The sequence below is a fragment of the Podarcis filfolensis genome (genome assembly GCF_964270895.1).
Source record: "Podarcis filfolensis genome assembly, chromosome: 8".
Lineage (NCBI taxonomy): Eukaryota > Metazoa > Chordata > Lepidosauria > Squamata > Lacertidae > Podarcis > Podarcis filfolensis.
This window is the reverse complement of record NC_139611.1, coordinates 5,294,111-5,313,721: the sequence shown is the minus strand read 5'-3', so window position 1 is coordinate 5,313,721 and position 19,611 is coordinate 5,294,111. Positions and strand designations below refer to the sequence as shown.

General features: G+C 46.2%; 1 protein-coding gene across 1 annotated transcript in view; it reads left to right on the top strand.

Annotated features, from left to right (window-relative positions):
- ANTXR1 (ANTXR cell adhesion molecule 1) overlaps nt 1-19,611 on the top strand; it is a 133,017-nt gene that overhangs the window by 12,481 nt on the left and 100,925 nt on the right. The window contains exons 2-6 of the mRNA XM_083629474.1: nt 3,152-3,223; nt 5,977-6,048; nt 9,351-9,432; nt 9,593-9,626; nt 14,258-14,337. Of these exons, the coding sequence (XP_083485600.1) occupies nt 3,152-3,223; nt 5,977-6,048; nt 9,351-9,432; nt 9,593-9,626; nt 14,258-14,337 (340 nt within the window). The remainder of the gene's footprint in view (nt 1-3,151; nt 3,224-5,976; nt 6,049-9,350; nt 9,433-9,592; nt 9,627-14,257; nt 14,338-19,611) is intronic.

The following is a 19,611-nucleotide window of genomic DNA, read 5'->3' as shown; positions in this document are numbered from 1 at the left end:
GATCTGCATAATTCAATGCACCTTTATAAGTCATTGTCACTGACGTGAGCACTTTCAACGCACAATTTCCCTTAACATACACATGTGGTTTTTTTATATAATATTTTTTATTAATTTTAACATATAAATTATAGTACATACCACAAAACTTCACCACTTATACAATCTTTTTAGCACCTCTGCTGATCCACCATTTTGACCACTTCTTATGCATTTCTTAAATTCATATTGCCTTTAATTATCTTAACTAACCATCCTCCCCTTTATTCATTTTTGCAATACGTAGTTCCAATAATTCACCTCACAAAACTTCTTGCAAACCTACAAATGTAGTCTTATCATCACAATTACTTTTCAAATAGTCTGTAAATTTATGCCAGTCTTCTGTGAATTTCTGGTCCCGCAGATTTCAAATCCTTCCTGTTAATTTATCTAGTTCTGCATAGTCGATTAATTTCATCCTCCATTCTTCTTTCGTCAGTAATTCTTCTTGCTAACATACACATGTTTTGGTTGGAGAACTCCGTCACAAAATTCAGAGCTGGTTGGATTTGAAAGGACAGCTGCATTTCAGTTCACGTATTGTTTTGAAAATTCAAAATGAGGCAGACTTGCATTAAAATGTTAACAGAACCACATTTCTCACTCACCTACCCACCCCTAACTCTTAATGTCCTGGCTGGGGGCAGCTCATTCTCTGACACTAAATTTTGAGAGGCAGGCGGCTAAGAAAGGCGTCCAGGAGCCTCTGCCCCTGTTTCCAATCTTACCTTAGCCAGAAATTCACAAATGGCAGTTGGCAAATAGAGTAAGACATCTGGTGTCCTGCCTCATTTACAATATGGGCATATTACTGAACTGTCGTCGAGGATTCTTGAGACGGGGCTTCCTCAGTGATGGCACCCAGGTGGTGAGAACTCCATATTCTGGGAGATTTTACTCAGGGCCACACCTGGGTGGCTTTTAGGGTTAGGGTCAAAACAGCATTTAGTTTAGAGAGAAGGTGAGAGAGAGAGGGGACATGATAGAAGTTTATAAGATTATGACTGGCATGGAGACGGTGGATAGAGAAGAGTCTTTCTCCCTCTTTCATAATGCTTGAATTCGTGGGTATCCAAAGAAGCTGGATGTTAGAAGATTGAGGACAGATCAAAGAAATTACTTCTTAATTAAGCCTTGTTGTTGTTGTTGTTGTTGTTTGTTTATTTTATTTACCGGTATTTAAACTCTGCTTTTTCCCCTGATGGAACTCAAGGCAGCTTACAGATAAAAACAAAAACCACTAGAAACATAAGACAAATCAATGAATAGAATACAATTAAACACTGATAGAATTAAAACTATATCCATATATAAAATCTGTAAAACGCATCAATAGTTACAATAAAAGATAAACTATGGAACTTGCTCCCACAGGAGACAGTGATGGCAACCAACCTCGATGGCTTTCAAAGCAGAATCCTGCTTAGGGCTGTCTTAAGCATATGTGGCCCTGGGGTGCAAAGATCCACCCAGTGTGCCCCTGCCCGGTTGCCCAGTCCCAGGCGCACAGGAGGGCGGAGCCGGCCAGCCGCCTGGGGTCCTAGCTGGCTCGGTCGCCCCTGAACTCGTGGCACAGAGCCGCCCGCAGCAGAAGAGCTCGCCATGGCGCTCCAACCGACGGACGGGCTCTTATGCGGACTAAACTCAGCCCCCGGACTCTCGGCTTGGCACCCCTGAGAGCCTGGCGCCCGGGGTGGCAACTTGTTGGTTTGCGTGGCGAGTTCCCGCCTCCCCCCAGTGGAAATAAAGACACATGACACAGATATTTAAGGTTAATGGGCTAAAATTGGCCACAACTTTATTGGTTACAGGTGATGAGCGGTATTGGCTTAGGCATTGGTCCTAACTGACTATCCGGCTTCAGCCTGTTTGCTTGAAGTCCGGGAAGGGTTAACACCAGCAGGGGGAGTCCCACTGATGTACATCAACTAGGAACTCCCCCGGGGTCACCGCTCGGGGGCACGCCTTAGGCCCACACCTCCATAGGCTTCGGACAGGGCCAAGCCCCCCGGAATCCTTTATTGGACTACCCTTCAATATGCGGGGGAGGTGATGGCGCTTCCTCCCCCTCCATCTACATAACAATACCCATTCCAATGCCTAACCGCCAATACCAAGGAAGTTGTGACAATTTGCTACGAGGTAGGCGAAAAACCCGGGTGCCCTGCACCCCTAGTGCCTATGGGTAAGACGGCCCTGATTCTGCTTAGAAGCTTCCCTTTGGGCATCTGGCTGGCCACTGTGGGAGCAGGATGTTGGTTTAGATGTATTCTTGCATGCTTTCGACCTAAGCAATCTTTTAAGGTGTTCTCTTTCATGTTTCATGGTGTGCTACTTTCGCCTTGCACAACAAGTGTTCCACTGCTTCAGAAAGTTTTGCCAGTGGAACCAATGAACCACTAAGGGACATTAACCTGGCGCTACGGTGGATGCAGCCCTATCTAACTTTCTCCCTAATGCTACTGAACTGTTTCTCACTTAGAGCAGGTTTGTTTCCTCAGGGCCGGCTCACCCATGAGGCAAAATGAGATAATCGCCTCAGGTGGCAGGATCCACCAGGGCAGCAGATCCTGGTGTTGAGTCCCACCACCCCCCATCCCCTGTTCCTGATAGAGATCTTCCCTGACCCCTTCTTACCTGGCATGGAGGGAGTCACCATTTTGGGGTCTGCCTCAGGTGCCAAAATGTCTTGAGCCGGCCCTGGTCTCCCTTTTCCCAATTGAAATCAGCTGAAAAGCTCTGTGCAGCGACAGAGCCCATCTCAAAGCTGTGCGGGGAGGCTGATCAGAGGCAGCCCTCGTGTGATTTGTGTAGTGCCAAGTTAAAGGTCCAGCGCTGCAGTTATTTATCCTTGTCAAGGAACACTCCCCAGGGCTCACCTGGAAGATCTATCATCTGCATGGGCCTTTCAAAAGCAACACATGAAATAGGGGCATTTCCCTTCCCCCTCCCCCTTCAAGGAACTGCGAAAGGCATTTTGAACGGGAGATCAGCTTTGAACCTGATGAGCTCCACAGATGTCCAGATGAACCAAACCTTAATAAAGCAGCAGCAACCTAAATGTTTCTGTAATTAAACCAATATTGCCTGGAATGATTTTCTTTTCCAGATCAGGAAGTGTCTTGCACCACTGGAATGAAATCTACCACTTTGTGGAACATCTGGCACACAAATTTATAAGGTAAGAAATTTGGCTGATAGTAGAAGGTTGATTTCAAGAAGCTTAAGTGTGATTAGGCTTCGGACGTGCATGTTTACTCGGAAGTAAGTTCCACTATGTTCAATGGGGCTTAAAGGTAAAGGTAAAGGGACCCCTGACCATTAGGTCCAGTCGTGGCTGACTCTGGGGTTGCGGCGCTCATCTCGCTTTATTGGCTGAAGGAGCCGGCGTACAGCTTCTGGGTCATGTGGCCAGCATGACTAAGCCACTTCTGGCAAAACAGAGCAGCGCACAGAAACGCCTTTTACCTTCCTGCTGGAGCGGTACCTATTTATCTACTTGCACTTTGATGTGCTTTCGAACTGCTAGGTTGGCAGGAGCAGGGACCGAGCAACGGGAGCTCACCCCGTCGTGGGGATTTGAACCGCCGACCTTCTGATTGGCAAGTCCTAGGCTCTGTGGTTTAACCCACAGCGCCACACACATCCCTCAATGGAGCTTAGTCCCAGGTTAAAAGTCCTTTTGTTTTGCTGATTAAACATGCATGGAGTCAGGCCTTCATGTCTAATTGTGGATTATACCAGAGGAGAATCAAGTTCTTTCATCTCTCTTGGCTTCAGTTGGGCTTGTCCTTTTGATTCTTCAGAACATCACAGCTGAGAAGAATTCATTGAGCAAATTCACAATTTAACTTGGTTGTGGGAGGGAAACCTCTAGTTTGTTTGGCCTTGAGCTTTCCTTTTGCCTTACGTTGGATCTTGTTTAATTAAAAGAAGGGAGCATAATTTATAATACAGAATAAATTCCAAAATGGATCCCTTCCTTCTGTATTTTCATGAGCAAGTTATCCTAAGGGTTCCACTCTGGTTAGTGACTGAAATAAATCGATTCATTCATTCTAAGGGTTCCTTTCTCCGTCTCATTAAATACTTTGTTTTGGTTTTTAAAAACCAGTCATGGTATACTTCTAGCCCTTGTGTTATATTTTTCTAGATCACTGGTTCCCAAAGTGGGGGGTAGGGGGGGGCGCTCAGAAGCACATTAATCACTTATTTACGATTGACCAGGCTGGATCCTTGCTTCCTGCTCTTATTGCTTTCGAAGCTATTTCCTTAGGTTACATTTGTTTGTATTTATGATTCTGAGTTGCCACAGTTCACAAGATAGCAGTTTTGGAACAGCTGCTGGTTTTCTTATTAATTTGTCACTGTACATCAGTGGTGGGTGAAGGTTTGTACATGTTTGATAAATCGCTACAGACAAATATTTTATGCTCTTAAATTTCCTTCACCCTTCTGTTTTCGTTAATAAGAATGTAGGGGAAAATTCATGCAATATTCTTGGCTGAATTTTGTTGTGTTGTTATCTTCCTTAAGGGACGCGGGTGGCGCTGTGGGTAAAACCTCAGTGCCTAGGGCTTGCCGATCGTATGGTCGGCGGTTCGAATCCCCGCGGCGGGGTGAGCTCCCGTCGTTTGGTCCCAGCTCCTGCCCACCTAGCAGTTCGAAAGCACCCCCAAGTGCAAGTAGATAAATAGGTACCGCTTTATAGCGGGAAGGTAAACGGCGTTTCCGTGTGCTGCGCTGGTGCTGGCTCGCCAGAGCAGCTTCGTCACACTGGCCACGTGACCCGGAAGTGTCTTCGGACAGCGCTGGCTCCCGGCCTCTTAAGTAAGATGAGCGCACAACCCTAGAGTCGGACACGACTGGCCCGTACGGGCAGGGGTACCTTTACCTTTATCTTACCGTTATCTAGTGGGCCGTGCAAGCCGCTGTTCTGAATAATGCTTTTTATAGGGTTAGGGCAGGGGACAGTGGGGATGAGTTTATGGAACCAAGGGGATGGCGACCCAATAAAGTTTGGGAACCACTTCTGCAGAGTCTAGAACCACTTCAGGCTTGCATAGTTGTGCACAGAAGCCTGACAACCAGCTGATCTTTGGCACTGTGTGCTGGACAAGCGCCTGCAAAACTTATTTTGGCCCAGCTATTCCTCTTCACCTGTCCCACATGTGATGTCATAGATTACATAAGCTGTGGGGCAGGTGGAAGTGGCTAGTTAGGCCCTGCAAGCTCAGTTGGTTCCTCACCGGCTTTTGACCTATGCTACAAACCAACAAGTTGCCATGGTGTTCTCCAAAGGTACCTGCAAGATCACCTTACCTCATATCCACCCACTGGACTGCTTTGAACAGTAGAAACGGCAGTGTTTCAGGTGCCCCTTAATACCTGTTCCCTATTAGTAAGAACCTTTTAGTGTGGCAGCACCAACACTTTGGAACTCCCTGCCTGTTGATACCAGACAGGCACCTTCACCTTGCTCTTTTCAGCGCCTGCTAAAGGCATAATGGTTTAGACAACCTACCCAGATGTTTAGAAAGTTGATGCTGGTCTTAATCTGTTTTCTGTCTATTGTTATTTTAACTTTTTTGAACGTATTAAATTTTTCATTTTTCTTAGTGATGAGTTTGTTGTCTTATCTTTTTCATAAGCAGCTTTGTGTTTTACAGTCAAGTGGTCTGTATATTTTATGAAATAAATAAATAAACATACGGAAATATTTCTGACGGGTGCCAAAAAGAATACAGCGAAGATCGCTGCCTGATATCAATAGGCAGGGAGTTCCAGAGTGCAAAAGATTGATTCTTATTTTTTTCAATTCCAGCCCTAGATGGTTCAGAAATGATCCCTGGGTGGGTCCCAAACTCCTTACGTTCATGTTTGTCCATGGTGAACCAAAGTGTGGATTGTAACTCTTGTGTTCCCTTTTTCCAGCCCCCAGCTGAGGATGTCCTTCATTGTTTTCTCAACCAGAGGCTCAACTCTGATGAGGCTCACTGAAGACAGGTAAGAGGAAGCTGGGAAGGCAAGGCTGGTGGTGGGCTGCAAAGGTCTGAGGCTTGTTCATCGTGCACACCTGGCTTTGCAAGGCCAGGAGCAAACATGACCATGTTGTGGACTTCTAAAGAAGTTGGAAGATCCAGGGCAGATAAAAGAAGGGACTTCTTCACACAGTGCAGAGTTAAACTATGAAACTCGCTCTGACAGGAGGCAGTGATGGCCACCAATCTAGATGGCTTTAAAAGAAGATAAGACGAATTCACGGAAAAGAAGGCTATCAAGGCCTACTAGCCTTCACGGTCAGAGGCAGCACTGCTTTTGAGTAACAGTTGCTGGAAACTGCAGCAGGGGAGAGTGCCACTCTTGAACCCTTCTTGCTGGTTAGCCACTTTGAGAAGACTAGGTGGGCCATTGAGCCGACCCAGCAGATTCCTCTTTTGTCCTTATGACAGTGCATCTTCAGTTCTGATGGGATGCTTGCGAGGTCTGGTGCCGACTCTTACAGCCGTGGGTTTGACTTCATATCCCTGTTCTGATTTTTGAACCCGTGTGCCTCTGGGGTTTGAAAACCTGCAAAGCATTTCTTTTTAAAGACTGACGTGGTCCAAAAGCCCTCCAGCACCTTGTCATGGAATATATTTGGGTCCTGGGATGGTGCTGGTGGGATTTGCTGCATTCTTGAAACAAACTAGAAGCTAGCTTTGAGAAAATGCCAGCTGGAATGAGGAGGCTGGTTCTTGTGCACAATAATGACACAACTGGCGTTTTAAGACTGTATCCTTGAAGGATTTCTTTAAAAGCCAGCTTAAAATGATGTGGAGCGTGCCCCAAGTGCTACAATCAGCTCAATTAAAGTTTCCATAGAATCAATCATAACGAGGGAACTTGGGGGAGAAACACTTTTCCCTATCCACTTTCTGTGTGCCACGTGTCGTTTTATTTTATATTGATGATATTCTTTCTCCTGGGGACACCCCCAAAAGTCCCCAAAACACACCTGAAATTGTTAAGCCTTCCAGCCTCATTAACATGATGGTGCTTCTCATCAAGTATGGAATTAAACAGATAATGTTACTGCGAAATGTTAACCGTTCAACTGGAATCTCCCTGGAAAAACAAACCCTTTGCACTAATTGTGAACTGAAGAAATGGGAATTTCTCAACAAATGTGCACTGCCTGTTTTGTGGAGACCCCCTCCCCATGTGTTGGCTGAAGTGGCAATCTCCTTCCCATGGAGATACCAGCAGCATGAGTTCATTCGGAGATAGTCTGAGGACCACAGAGGCGTTATCTTGGCTTGAAAGCCTTCCGAACTACACTTGGCTCCTTCGAGTCAGTTTTCACAGCTGAGTGAAACACCACAGAGCCCACCCTGCTCAGCCTGTTTTTAATCTGTCTGTGTGCCTGCGTTTTGGAAAGATTAAATTGGATGTCCAGGACTTTTAAAAGTCTTTCCCATGAACTCATTAATCTTGAAGTTGGTTTGGATGGAGGAAGAGAGGGAAGAGGGTGGCTGCTTTCACATAAATCTGGAGCCTGAAGATTAGACTCTTGTAATACTAGAGATCGTGGACGTCCAGTGAAGATTCAGGACAGGTAAAAGGAAGTCCTTTTTCACGCAGTGCATCGTTCAACTATGGAACTCCCTCCTGCAGGAATCAGTGATGGATCCGTTTAGCTTCCACAGCTTATAACAATTGCTTTCTCCATTTGCCTCAAGTTAGACTAATTTCCACCCAGAAATTTAGCAAAGGGGGGGGGAATCCATACCCCTGGGCCACCCCCAAACAATGCCCTGCCATACTCTCCTTCCTCTTTTCTGAAGCCAGGTAAAATTGTCTGCTAAGCTATGTTACACCTGCTAGATATGTTACACCAGGGAGGTCCAACTCCCAAGAGACTGCGATCTACTCACAGTGTAAAAAGACTGGCAGTGATCTAACCATTGTTGTTGGATGGATCAAAGTTGTTGGGCTTTTTCTGGGAAGCCAAAGTTGTTCAGCTTTTTTGTAGGAAGCAAACGAATAAAGGAAATGTAAAGTTTTGTTTCTATGACTATGATATATGCAGCTAGCATCTATGTTACATTGTTACAAGTATATGAATGAATGAAGGAAATGGCATATATGAATGAATGAAACTGAATGAGCATTGTGATATACACAGAATATAATCAAGAGTTGATTATATTTAGGGTCCTGAATCCACAGTCAAATAGTGGACCTTAACCTGATGGTCAACTTTTTGGCTAGGAACCAAAAGTTGCTGAGCTTTTTTGGGAAAGGCAAAGTTGTTCAGCTTTTCTTAGGAAGCCAGAGTGCTTGAACTTTTTTTATGAAACAGTAGTTGTTGATATTTTTTATTCTTTTTTTCCTTCTTTTTTTTGGGGGGGGGGAGGAGATCCCTGAAAGACCGGAGATCTACCAGGAACACCCCAGGATCTACCAGTAGATCGTGATCTACCTGTTGGACGTGCCTGTGTTACACAATGCGATTTATAAAATCTAGCTATATAAACTTCATTGATTCATCAAAATATTGTGAGCAAGAAGGTCCAGCTGCTTAAATTTTGTGTAACATGAAGGCGAGGACTGGCTGGGAGGGACAGAATAAAGAACTATAGAACCATAGAATAGTACAATTCGAAGGCCACCTTCCCCAACCCCCTGCAATGCAGGAATACTTACGAGTTGTTTAATAAACTGATCCTGAGCACAGCTTGGGCCCCAGGATACAGTCTAAAGTGCACCTAGGAGACTACCACCTTGCGGAAACTAATCAGGTCTGACCAGTACCTGGAAGGGAGACTGTTCAGTGAATATATCTGCATTCTCTTGTGTTCCATTGATGGTAGAAAGGCAGGATATTGATGTAAGGAAATGTATTACAAAAATGAAAAGAACATGCTTGACATAAGTTTATTTATAAAAATATTTGCATGCTGCTGTGTCATAAAATATACACACTGTATAAGTGGTTTGCAGCAATAAAAACAAACAAATAAAACACAATAAAACCATAAAAGTTAAAAGCAGACATCAATTTACTATTGTGATGGATGTATACTTAATTGCCTGGATTGGCCTGGCGAAATAGAAAGTTTTTCCCGCAGCTGCTTTAAGACAGCACGAAAGGTTGAGTTGGCTAAATTCAGCATCTAAAAATGTGTCCCCTATTTCAACTACGTTGCATTTCATTTCGAATATAGTTTAGAATCTTTATATCTGAATGTTATTCCTCATGCACCAATTTTATCCATAGCGAGTTGGCTTTCCCTCAACGGAGATGTTGTGTTCTGCTGTTTCAGGGAGCAGATCCGTCAAGGCTTGGAGGAGCTCCAGAAGGTCCTGCCAGGAGGAGACACGTACATGCACGAAGGCTTCGAGAGGGTAAATCGCAAACCGCACCAGCGTGACACTTGCTCCCAATCACACTGTGGGTGGGCAGCGGGTGGATCAGGCCCGAAACATTACTGTTTCCAGACATGGCCCCTTATTCTTCGCACGTTCTTCTTTATGGTTCTGATGGTCGTTTTTGTTTCTCTTTCAGGCAAGTGAGCAAATTTACCATGAAAATGTTCAAGGTAAGAATGAGTTTGGGGAGTCACTAAATGGAAGCCTAGGGCTTGCCGATCAAAAGATTGGAGGTTCGAATCCCCGCTCCTGTCATCAGAGTGAGCTCCTGTTGCTCAGTCCCTGCTCCTGTCAACCTAGCAGTTCGAAAGCATGTCAAAGTGCAAGTAGATAAATAGGTACTGCTCCGGCGGGAAGGTAAATGGCGTTTCCGTGCACTGCTCTGGTTCGCCAGAAGTGGCTTAGTCATGCTGGACACATGACCCGGAAGCTGTACGCCGGTTCCCTCAGCCAGTAAAGCGCTGCAACCCCAGAGTCATCCGCGACTGGACCTAACGGTCGGGGGTCCCTTTACCTTTACCTTAAATGGAAGTTGCTTTATTGTCCTGTAAGTGATGGACGGATGGTACCTGCCTCTTCTGCTGGCCTACCTGTGGACAATGTCAGGTTTAGGTCCCTACCCTTGAACTGACTTGCTCATAAAGGGAACCTAAAGAACTGAGGCCAACAGCAGTAACAAGTCTCCAGGCCTTATTGACATATTAAAAGCCAACCTATTGCTGGGTCTAGTTATGGGATCAGCCTGAGAGTTCTTAAGCAACTGAAATGTGGATCTGTGATTTGTCCCTAAGATCGGCTTTTATACCTGAGGACTGGGAAGGGCTTGTTTTGAGTTTACCATTTGTTCTAAAACAGTTTATAGAATTAAAGGATTGCAGTTAGAAAGGATCCTGAGCCTCATCTAGTCCAACTGCCAGCAATGCAAGAGTTACAGATAAAGAATTCATCTAACCTTTGTTGAAAAACTTCCAATGAAGGAAAGTGAGAAAGCTCACAGTTCAAGACTCAGTCCCCAAAACGGCGTTTGATGACCTAGAGCAGGCATAGGCAAACTCAGCCCTCCAAATGTTTTGAGACTACAGTTCCCATCATCCCTGACCACTGGTCCTGTTAGCTAGGGATGATGGGAGTTGTAGTCCCAAAACATCTGGAGGGCCGAGTTTGCCTATGCCTGACCTCGAGTTTAAAATGGAGGAGCAGCCAAACAAGAGTGTAGGAAGAATTTCTGCTTAAGTGGGGTCCTGGATAATGAGAAAGAGCGGGGAGACATACCTAGGTTTCTTACTGAATGTCTATAACTAGCATAAATTTGGGTTTCCACTTTCAATCCAGGAACTGAGCAGGCAGCACAGGAATCCTGGCCAGAGATCCTGCACTAATAAACTGCCCCGAGATATTTGTGATTTGATTTGAATATTATCACGTTAAGGAGTTGGTTTTTAAAGCCGTTCACAATTTGATAGATGAAGTCAGGCAAAGTAAGTTTTGTTGTTGTTTAGTCGTGTCCGACTCTTCGTGACCCCCTGGACCAGAGCACGCCAGGCACTCCTGTCCTCCACCGCCTCCCGCAGTTTGGTCAAACTCATGCTGGTAGCTTCGAGAACACTGTCCAACCATCTCGTCCTCTGTCGTCCCCTTCTCCTTGTGCCCTCCATCTTTCCCAACATCAGGGTCTTTTCCAGGGAGTCTTCTCTTCTCATGAGGTGGCCAAAGTATTGGAGCCTCAGCTTCAGGATCTGTCCTTCCAGTGAGCACTCAGGGCTGATTTCCTTCAGAATGGAGAGATTTGATCTTCTTGCAGTCCATGGGACTCACAAGTGTCTCCTCCAGCACCAGAATTCAAAAGCATCAATTCTTTGGCGATCAGCCTTCTTTATGGTCCAGCTCTCACTTCCATATATCACTACTGGGAAAACCATAGCTTTTACTATATGGACCTTTGTTGGCAAGGTGATGTCTCTACTTTTTAAGAAAGTTTTAGATGGCCCCAATCCTCTTGGGTGATACTTTTTTCCAACTGCTTTCCTCAACTGCCCCAGAAAGCAGTTGAACCCAAGACTAGCAGAGTATCTAAACTGATTTTTCATTCTCATCAGTAATGTGGCAATTAAAAAAAAAACTGCTTTTGGGGGGGGGGTTGGGGGGGCAGGGACACTCTAACCACAAGGTATTTTACAGAGGCTGTTAATTACTGGGGCTTTTGCTTTTTTCTCCCTTGCAGGTAGAAGTCTTGCGATTATATTTAGCTTTGACAAGTGCAAAATGTCATCTTTAGCATGTAATTCTTGATTTCAGAGGCCTCTCGGATTTATTGCAAGGAGCTGCCGGCAACCATCCAAATTACCTTTAATTGGTTCTGCCTCATGATGGTTGTGTGCTTTTCGGTTGATGCCGATGACAAGCCTGGGCCGGGCTTAAGAGCGAGATAACAATCTCCTTGGGAGAAGAATGCATTTTGGCAGGCGGTGCTGCAATCTAGATGATAATATGCTTGGCTCTTCTACTTTACAAGCAATTCTGTCATAGTGGGGCCAGCTCCCAAATAGGTCCAGGGTTCATGAACCTTCCAGAGCATCATTTGCACCCGGGGCCAAACTCTACAGGGTGGAGGGCACAGCAGCAACCATTGATTCATTTGTTTATAGCATTTATATCCCATCTTTTTCTCCAAGGAGCTCAAGATGGTGAACATGGTTCTCCCCCTCCTCATTTAAACCCACAACAGCCCTGTGAGGCTGTGGAGCGATATTGTGACTGCCCCCAGGGCCACCTAGTGAGATGCATGATAACTGAGTGGGGATTTGAACCCTGGTCTCCCAAGCCCTAGTCCAACACCTTAACCACTGTGCCACACTGGCTCTGGCATGGCTCCAACTCTCCCTTCCTCACCCTACTGTAGGACAAGGGTGGGCTGACTCATAGAGCATGAGTCGCTGATAAGTTTTAGAAAGCATGAGTGTGTGCTCACAGTCGTTCCACTGATCTGTGCTTCTGAGTATGCCCTCTTGCTTATGGGCATCAGAAGTATCTTTCCAGTGTCCTTACCATCAATGCCAGCAGTGAGCTACCAGGTAGCCTAGTAGACTCTGCCTTTCCTTCTGGCCACCCATTGCAGAACCGTTAGAATTCCTGCTCCATGATTGGAGTCATGGGATTTTAGTCTATCACATGATGGTGTATATTTTGACTCCACAGAGTGGCAAGTGACGGAGACAGGATGTTTGTGTTACTGTGTTCCATGAGGTGGGACTATTGTCCTTTTTTCTTTTTCTCTTTGCTGTCTGATGCTAGAGAGAGAGGGAGCCATGTTGCAGTGCTCCGTGTGTGTTTATATGTAAATAAAGTAGATTAGCCAAAATGCTGAGTTGCTGAGGTCTGTTACGCAACTGCGCAGACTCTGCAGGTCCCTAAGTGTGCCAGTGCCAGTTGGCATTGGTCGCTGTGATGTTCGGGCTGAAGAAAGCTTTTGAAGCTCCCGAACGATCGACCAGGAGGGAGGGAACATACCAGTCGGGCATATGTCTCTGCCAGAGTCCTACTCGAGTGTAGGCTGAACTCCTGACAAGAACTTGTCTCATGGCATGATGACGTCACACTCTTATGCATTACCCTCTTTATAATTGACTGACAGTGACAGAAGGTGGGGAAATGCAGGATGTGGACCCCTGGCAGAGCATAAGGCTCAGTCCCTGCCACCTTCAGGTAGGCCTGGCTAATATTCCTGATTGAAGCCCTGGAGAGGCACTGTCAACTAGTGTGGACAATACTGAGCCAGCTGGATCTCTTTGCATGCCAAAGATCCCATCTTCCGTCCCAGGTATCTGCAGGCAGAGCTGGAAAAGCCTCTCTGTCTGAAATCATGAAGAACAGCTGCTGCCACTCCGTGTAGACAGCTCTGAGCTGGAAGGACCAGTGATCTGACCTGGGAGAAGGCACATCCTGTTAGATGTCACGGATGGGGTGGAGGAGCCAGTTTCTGTGGCTTGTTCTGGAGGCAGCTGCACATTTGCTGCCATGCCTGGTTTGGTCCTTGGGCAGAAACATGTGATGCTATGTTTAAGTCAACACCTAAGGCAGGCATAGGCAAACTCTGACCTCCAGATGTTTTAGGACTACAATTCCCATCATCCCTGACCTCTGGTCCTGTTAGCTAGGGAATGATGGGAGTTGTAGTCCCAAAACATCTGGAGGGCCGTGTTTGCCTATGCCTGGCTTAAGGTGTAAACGGTGGCTGTGCCGAAGAGGCATTTGGAAGAATCTGTAATGTGCAGGGATGCATCAGAGACCCACAACAGACTGTGCCCGCTTGCTGTGTGTTTGCTTGGTTGCAAAGCCAAGTCTGTTGCTATATACTGTTCAGTAATGGTTGGAAAGGCACAGATACCAGCCATAATTCTTCTCTTGTGGCCTGAACAGCACAATAATGCTGTAGAGCAAGTCTGACTAGAGAAGAAGCAGGACACAAGTTTAATGTACATGCTCCATGGGCTACAATGGCACTCTTAGAACATTGGTGAAAGAACCAGCCATTGCTTAGCCAAACTTACCTTTTGTGCCACACTTTCTAGGCAGAGATCCATGCTTTAAAGCTCCATGTCCAAGTGTTTTGTTTTTTTTTTGTTTTTTTGCACCTGAGTTTTCTTTCTTGCATTTCAGGGGGTTGGACTAGATGACCATCAGAGGTCCCTTCCGACTTCACAGTTCTGTGATTCTATGATTCCATGCATCCACATACCATTTGATAATGCTCCATTTCATCTCCTCACTCACCATATTAATGGAACGGTTTTCCTCTCTTCAGGTTATAGGACGGCGAGTGTCATCATTGCACTGACAGACGGAGAGCTTCACGAGGACCTTTTCTTCTATGCAGAAAGAGAGGTAAATGGGATGGGTTGAAAATCAATGGGAAGATGAGGGGGTGGGCGCCTGGCTCCCCATACCTGCCTGTTCAGTCAAAGGTGGGTTTTGTCAGCAGGGAAATTCTTTGTCTTGCCTTCAGTGAAACTGTGTGAGCCAAATAACCTGCTTATGTGGGTCATGTATGGTTCTTGAATATGTGGAGTCTATATTTCTTCTGATCACGGACAGAAGACCTTGCCCTTTCTCCCTACTAATGCCAACCTGTATTCACACAAACGATGTGAGTGGTGCTGTGGCCTCTTGGGCTTGCCGATCAGAAGGTTGGCAGTTTGAATCCACACAACGGGGTGAGCTCCCGTTGCTCTGTCCCAGCTCCTGCCTACCTAGCAGTTTGAAAGCATGCCAGTGCAAGTAGATAAATAGGTACCGCTCCTGTGGGAAGGTAAACGGTTTTTCCATGCACTCTGGTTTCCGTCACGGTGTTCGTTGTGCCAGAAGCAGTTTAGTCATGCTGGCCACAAGACCCAGAAAGCTGCTTGTGGACAAACGCCGGCTCCCTTGGCCTGAAAGCGAGATGAGCGCCGCAACCCCATAGTCGCCTTTGACTGGACTTAACCGTCCATGGGTCCTTTACCTTTTTTTACCTTTTCCCTGCACACACCAAATTTTAGGGGGCAGAGCTTCTGCATCAGAGGCAAGGCAGTGTGGACAGATGTGATTCCTGGCCTCTGCTCTAGATGTCAAGCTCTTTGCCTGACCAGCCTTGCTGTGGAGAAGCAGGGAATGGTATATGCTGACTGTTCAGTTCTGTGGTCATGGCACTTGCCATTTCACAGAGGAAGGGTTGAGACTGAGCGACCGATCCCAGTACACCCATCTTTTAGAAACCCTCATACTAAAATGCTCCTCCCATCACGATGCAGGGTTGCTGCAGATGGCTTCTCAAGCACATCTCCCTGTACTTGCAAGAGATCGCATAAGTGAACCTGTATGGTTGGGTGTCAGCAAAACCAAGTGTCCACGAGGAAATTATGGGGCCACTATGTAAACAGCAGAGGCAGCCCAGAGGGGTTTCTCCTACCCAGTCCATAGCCACATCTCAGCTGGGATTTGAAAGTTCAAATGCATCCCATCCAAACCACATGTAGCATTTGACCCATCCGTCTAGACCACACTGGCTTCCACTGACCGCCTCCGAGAATCAGCCTGGCTCACCAACACCCAGTTTCATCCAAAACCCTGTTCTTAGCCATGTTCCTTTACAACCCCTATTCTTATTTAAAAAAACCAAGAAAAGGCACAGCCTTTATCTCCCTTCTCCGTGCAGATGAAAAACCAACATTTTATCTCTCTCCAGGTTTTTCAGAAAAGCAAAGGACCCCTTTCTTGGAGACAACTCGTTCATTAATCTTGTTTTGCCTCAGGAGAGAGTGAGCTATCAGGTTCTGTGAGGCCTATGGCATATCTTTGCACCCATAAAGATCATGTTTTGCCTGTCTGACTCTGTCTGCCTGGTGATCAAAACTGGCACGTGTTTTAAGCAAGCCTGACAGCAGACTTTTGATTTCTTTCTGGAGACTCAGGCAGACAAGGGGAACTTTGTCCAGACAAGCTGGAAGCCACAGACTGACAGTTCAGAGGTCTGTCTGATAGATAGATGCATGTGACAAAATGACTGCAGAGTTCACCTAAAATTGCACCTCATTTGGGGAAAGAATAAGAAAATGGAAACAGATCTGTTAGCTTTTCTATGTGCAGGGCCCTTGGCAAGGACTGTATCCTGCAACCATCAAGGAGTAGGAACTGGATCTAGCCCCCAAATGAGAGGTCCCTTGATGTGGAGCGTTGTGAGACCATCATGCCACGTGTCTCCCTGGTGCGATTTTAAAATTTTAATTGAAAAGCAGGGTGTAAGTTTTCTTAAAAAACTCAGAGAGCTGGCTTGGCACCCATCCTGTGCCATCTGTTTGGAATCAAGCCCAGGTGTCCTGAAAGGAAGTGCAGGTAGCAGATCAGAGTGTGGGAGGGGCTGAGGGAAAAACCACATTCGAGCTTCATAAAGGTAAAGGTAAAGGTAAAGGTAAAGGGACCCCTGACCATTAGTCCCAGTCGTGGCTGTCTCTGGGGTTGCGGCGCTCATCTCACTTTATTGGCCGAGGGTACAGCTTCCGGGTCGTGTGGCCAGCATGACTAAGCCGCTTCTGGTGAACCAGAGCAGCGCACGGAAACGCCGTTCACCTTCCCGTCAGAGCGGTACCTATTTATCTACTTGCACTTTGACGTGCTTTCGAACTGCTAGGTTGGCAGGAGCAGGGACCGAGCAACGGGAGCTCAACCCGTCGCGGGGATTCGAACCGCCGACCTTCTGATCGGCAAAACCTAGGCTCTGTGGTTTAACCCACAGCACCACCTGCGTCCCATCGAGTTTCATACATTCAGCCATTTATTACATTTATATCCCAGCTTTCCTCCAGGGAGCCCAAAGGTGGCCTACATACAGTGCCCCACCCTCACAACAAACAGGCAAGGTAGGTTAGGCTGAGAGGCAGTGGCTGACCTGGTGCCTCTCCACTCTCCTCTCAGTCCCCTGGTGACTTGAAGTCCTTGTCTCTCCTAGCCCAGCACTCTTAACCACTCTTAACCAGGCTAGCTCTTAATCCACTATCTCCTAATCCACTTTCCCCTCCATTCGGGTTAGACTGGCATAGTCCACACCCACATGAATTTGCACATGAGGACTCTTTCCTGTTTATGCCAGGAGTTAGTCTGTCCCCTGAATTCTGCTAGAGTTTCAAACTGTCTTCAAAAGCAGCCCTGTGTATCTCACGTTGCAGTATTCTAAGTCATCCAGACTTCCTTTGGTGCTAAATTTCTAGGCACATGTTTGCACTTCTTATCCAAGCATAGAGGTGTTTGGGTTGTTGTTGTTTTTGTCCCGGTGCTTTCCTTGGGAAAAACCTCCATTTCACTGCTGAATCAGAGCAAATAATAAATAAATAAATAAATAAATAAATAAATATTATTAATAATTAATAATAATTTATTATTATTTATACACCGCCCATCTGGCTGGGTTTCCCCAGCCACTCTGGGTGGCTTCCAGCAAAATATTAAAATACAACAATTCAAATATTAAAAGCTTTCCTAAACAGGGCTGCCTTCAGATGTCTTCTAAAAGTCAGATAAAGTGGTACCTCCAGTTACATACACTTCAGGTTACAGAAACTTCAGGTTACAAACTCCATTAACCCAGAAATAGTACCTCGGGTTAAGAACTTTGCTTCAGGATGAGAACAGAAATCGTGCTCCGGTGGCGCGGTGGCAGCGGGAGGCCCCATTAGCTAAAGTGGTGCTTCAGGGTAAGAACAGTTTCAGGTTAAGATCGGACCTCCAGAACGAATTAAATTCTTAACCTGAGGTACCACTGTAGTTGTTTATTTCCTTGACATCTGGTGGGAGGGCGTTCCACAGGGCAGGTGCCACTGCCGAAAAGGCCCTCTGCCTGGTTCCCTGTCACCTCCCTTCTCATAGTGAGGGAACTGCCATAAGGACCTCAGCTCTGGACCCTCAGTGTCTGGGCTCAACGATGGGGGTGGAGATGCTCCTTTAGGTATACTGGACCGAGGCCGTTTAGGGCTTTAAAGGTCAGCACCAGCACTTTGAATTGTGCCTGGAAACGTCCTGGGAAAATCAGTGGAAAATCCAATTGCCATTTGCTCCAATTCAGTGTTAAAACACAGGACCTCTGATCCCTCAGGCTGTGCTGAATGGCCATGCAGGGCCAATGCATCTTTTGCAAGTTGGCCACTGACTGTGGTATCTATTCCTTGTCAGAGAAAGCAGCCTGGCCAAACCAATCCCAATTCCTCAGTAACAGGATAAGGCAACTGGATGTGCTCCATGCACAACGTCCCCCTCCCTGGATTTGATTTGATTTTTTTGCAGTGGGTGGAGTTGGGAGTTCAGGCCAGCGGTTGTCACAACTGGGAGATCACCCTCCTCCCTGCATGAATGTTGCAACAAACCACTGCCATTTAAACACACAAAAGGAAGCAAAAGCTTTAGGGTGGCTGAGCCAGGTTTTTCGGAGCTTTAAGAGGGAGCTTGGGACATGGGTGGCGCTGTGGTCTAAACCACTGAGCCTAGGGCTTGCCGATCGGAAGGTCAGCGGTTCGAATCCCCATGACTGGGTGAGCTCCCGTTGCTCTGTCCCAGCTCCTGCCAACCTAGCAGTTCCAAAGCATGCCAGTGCAAGTAGATAAATAGGTACCCCTCCAGCGGGAAGGTAAACAGCATTTCCATGCGTGCTCTGGTTTTGCCAGAGGCTTAGTCATGCTGGCCATATGACCCGGAAGCTGTCTGCGGACAAAGGCTGGCTCCCTCGGCCAGTAAAGTGAGATGAGTGCCGCAACCCCAGAGTCGTTCGCGACTGGACTTAATTGTCAGGGGTCCCTTTACCTTTAAGAGGGAGCATGGCAGGCAAAAGAGTCAGTGTTACAGAGCCGTTATTTCTCCAATACATCCTAGGTCAGAGTGACATGTCGTTAGTTGGGTAGTCTCCTGTGCGTAGTTTTATTGACTCTTAACAGGATTTTGATCCTTGATTCAGGCTGATTGTGTAACTGCTCAAGGGTGAAAGAGATGCTGTATCAGGCAGCCTGATGAAACGCAACACTGTGATGGTGTGAAAAATTGGATTTGTTCTGACCAGAAGCTGGAGGGAATTATTAACTGGAATGGAAATGTGGAGGTGGTGGTGAGGTTTCCCCCACATCCCCAGTAAAAGTAGAATTTTGAGCCTTGAACACCCAAATGGAAAGATTCGTTTTGTTGAATGAAAATTAAGGAAGTCCAGCAATAAAAATAAAAATAAGTGATGATAATAAAACTTGGGTGGAAATAAATTTGCATTTGCAAGAAACAGGTCCACTAGCTAGATCTGAATTTCCCCCCTTTCTTCTTTTGTCTCTCATTTTAATCACACTGTTTTTGTTTGTTTTCTGATATGTAATAATTTGTTTTATGACAAGTCACCTTGGGATCCTCTTCTGGGACTGAAAGGGGGCATATGAGTTTTCTTCTAAAATGAAATACATCAATTCTGAGAATATAGCATTCATCCTTAATAATGCAAATGCTATCATTTAAATTTCAGGAGGTGACTGGCTTCTGTACCTGCTCTCTGGGCCTGGAAGCATATTCTTGCTTTGGAAGCTCCTGGGCAAATGGATCAGGTCCAGCTTACTGGTTGGCAGTGGGCAGCCCAGTGTGATGTAGTGGTTAGCGTGCTGG